At 43.6% G+C, this 3,005-nt stretch overlaps 1 protein-coding gene across 1 annotated transcript; it reads right to left on the bottom strand.

Moving 5' to 3' along the window:
* Positions 1-65: 65 nt before the first annotated feature.
* On the bottom strand, positions 66-2,602 carry SARC_13841 (hypothetical protein; the record flags this gene model as incomplete). Its single annotated transcript, XM_014292027.1, has 4 exons — positions 2,383-2,602; positions 1,472-1,622; positions 616-1,047; positions 66-298 (listed from the first exon to the last, which is right to left on the bottom strand). Coding segments are annotated over exons 1-4 (999 nt in total), but the record flags the coding sequence as incomplete, so codon positions are not given.
* Positions 2,603-3,005: the final 403 nt, after the last annotated feature.

The raw sequence follows: 3,005 nt of genomic DNA, 5'->3' as shown, positions 1-3,005 counted from the left end.
TATATATGTATATATATAGATAGATAGATAGATAGATAGATACTGTGGCCAGGCTCAAAACTTACCGGGGGCAGCAGGCCCTTCTTGACTTTTCGGTTATTAAATGGTGTGAGCAGCTTCTCCAGATAAAGACACACCACAAGCGTCAAGGCTGTAAAGTGGTGTAACTTTGTGAAGAATGCCTCAGTTGGCACGATGGTGTCAGCGGTGTTTAGTCCACTTTGCAGATACGCTTCACGGTACAGGTCTGAGGCCTGAGCGAATGCCTCTGGAAGTTCGGTATCTGTAGCGGCCGAAACTGCATGCAAGTATGTCGTAGGATGCAGGCGCTTGATTGAGTTTACATGATATGTAGTTGTATATTGATGAGCATTGGTATTTGTATATTCATGAGCGTATGTATTTTGTATGATAATGAGCCATATTCATAAGCACATGATCGATGATGTATGTAATCTCAATTTACAAAACAACTGCACTGTGTGGAACTGGGTTATGACTTGAGTCACGACCATTGAAAGTTCGGTATATGCGGCCGAGACTAAAGAAAGCCAACGAACATGCGCAGCAGGGTGTAAACATACTCTTATCCATGTATACACACACAGCACTTACCGCGGATGGTACTCAAGTGCAGTGATGGGTGTGCGAAAGCCACCAAGCACTTGAGTGCAGCCTCGCACGACAGCACTGGTGACACCGAAGGCCCCACCACCGGTCCAACCGCACTGTGGGGGGACGGCAGGTTTCTAATTTCTTCCAGGCACGTTTTCAATTCCTCTTTAATTGTCTGTGCCTGATCTCTCCCTTGCGTATCTGTACCTGTACCCGTACTTGTACTTGTACTGGTACTTGCGTCTGTGTCCACAAGTAGAGCGTGTGCGAGCTTTAGCTGGAGTGCCGAGACGCGTGCGTGGAGCCTGAGGTGTACGCGTGTGTTCGTCTCGTGTGCTTCTGTGAGCGTAGATATGGTGGTGTCGGGGTTGTTGGTGGGCGACTGCAGCACAGTGAAGTCGCGGTTGTCTGCCAGGGCCTCGATGGTGGCTTCTGTTCAGGTGAATACAAGGGAACAAATAAAAATGTAAAGTTTAGGGTTCTAGAGTTTCAGGGTTCTAGAGTGGGCTCAAGGTTTTAGGGTTTTAGGGCTTTAGGGTTTGCATAAGTGCACGCGTGTGTGTGATTCAAGTCCGGTTGTGGAGGAATAATTAGTTATTCTTTGTAGGAGTCTGCAGCACGGTGAAATCCAAGCGTCTGCCAGGCATCGATGGGTAGAAAAGTCTTCTGATTATGTATATATAGGAAGTAGTCCGGAAAAGTTGGAATATGTAAATTAGATACCACACACAGACATGCTTATGCTTGTTTGTGTAGGAGCGTGTATGCACAGTCATATGTACACTTATACCTATTAAATATTTGTATTCATATATGCCTATATAGACGCCAGTATACGCAGAAGATAGTTACTTACTGTCTGATACTAGCGTTGGTGCTTCTCGCAGTGCCTCCAGGGCCAAAGCTGAAGAACCTGCGGACATGAATGCAACCCACACATCGTCTGTCGCCACTTGGCGTTTCAGAAGTGAGTCGAGGCGGGCTCTGAAGCGGATGAACTCTTCAATCTGGGTATTTTAGATACAGGAAGCCAAAAAAGCTATATGAATAAGTCAAAGAAGCCAAATGCATAAGCCAAATGCATAAGCTAAATAGCCAAAAGCGCAAGTCAAAAAGCCAAACGCATAAGTCGAATAAGCTAAATGCATAAGCCAAATAAGATAAATGTATAAGCCGAATGAGATAAATGCATAAGCCAAATTATAAATGCATCAGCCACATAAGATCAATGCATCAGCCAAATAAGCCAAATGCATAAGCCAGAAAACCAAATGCACAAGCCAAAAAGGCAAAATGGGCAAGCTTAATATGCCAATTGCATAAGCCAAATAAGTCAAATGTATATGCTAAATAAGCCAAATGCATAAGTTAAATAAGCCAGTGCATAAGTTAAATAAGCCAGTGCATCAGTAATTATCCCGAACTCTCGGGTTTAGGTACAGGTATTTGGCTTATGACACGCAGTGTGAGTGAATCTAGACGCAATAGAAGTACGCGGATCTGGGTTAGGAACAAATAAAATATGCAATCAGGCGGTGAACAGAAACTTAAGACCAGTGGAGCATACAGCGACCAACCACCTCGAAGCAACAAATCAGGTGGTAGTGATTTACTAACAAAAGTGCCGTGAGGGCGTATGGGGCTACAGAATGTATGAATATCATGATCAAGTTGTTTGAACAACGTAAACGTGTAGAAAACACTCGTTGCTAGGATGAACCAAGCATACGATTGAGATACATAGTGTGCACTGACAAGAATACCCACCTTGGAAAACGTGGAGTGTTTGAACGCCTTCACAACCATCTCGGGCACTTCCACTGTGTTGTGTCTATAAATAGTCACTGTGTCCTGATTGGTGGAGCGTGCCAGTTTATAATTAGCACAGCTCAGCAAGGCCGGCTGCACCAGGTAGGAGAGAGTGTCGTGCATCACGTACTTTATGTCCATTGATTTGTACGCTTTGTGGGCGGGTTCGGCAGCACCTGTGTGGTTTTAAGGTGTTAGGGTGCTAGGGTTTTAGAATTAAGGGTTAATGTGTTACGGTTTTAGGGTGCTAGGGTTTACGATTAAAATTTGTTTACGCAGTGAATATACAGACAGTGTCGTCTGCAGATGGGATCGTATCGTTTAATGTACGCTGTGTGCATCTGCATGCTTGTAATTACCTATGTAAGTATGTCCATATGTATATCGTCTTATACTACAGACGTGTGAGATCGTATTCAATACGTTGCAAATGCCTGTATGCTTGTAAGGATACGTACGGGTACCGATTGCCAGGCTACGAGGAAGTGACATGCAATGATACATCCATTCATACATAAATAAATATACACACACTCATATATATATATATATATATATATATATATCTATATCTATATCTA

This window comes from Sphaeroforma arctica (assembly GCF_001186125.1).
Source record: "Sphaeroforma arctica JP610 unplaced genomic scaffold supercont1.3813, whole genome shotgun sequence".
Classification (NCBI taxonomy): Eukaryota; class Ichthyosporea; order Ichthyophonida; genus Sphaeroforma; species Sphaeroforma arctica.
Note: the sequence above shows the minus strand (reverse complement) of the source record. Positions and strands in the feature narration are given on the sequence as shown.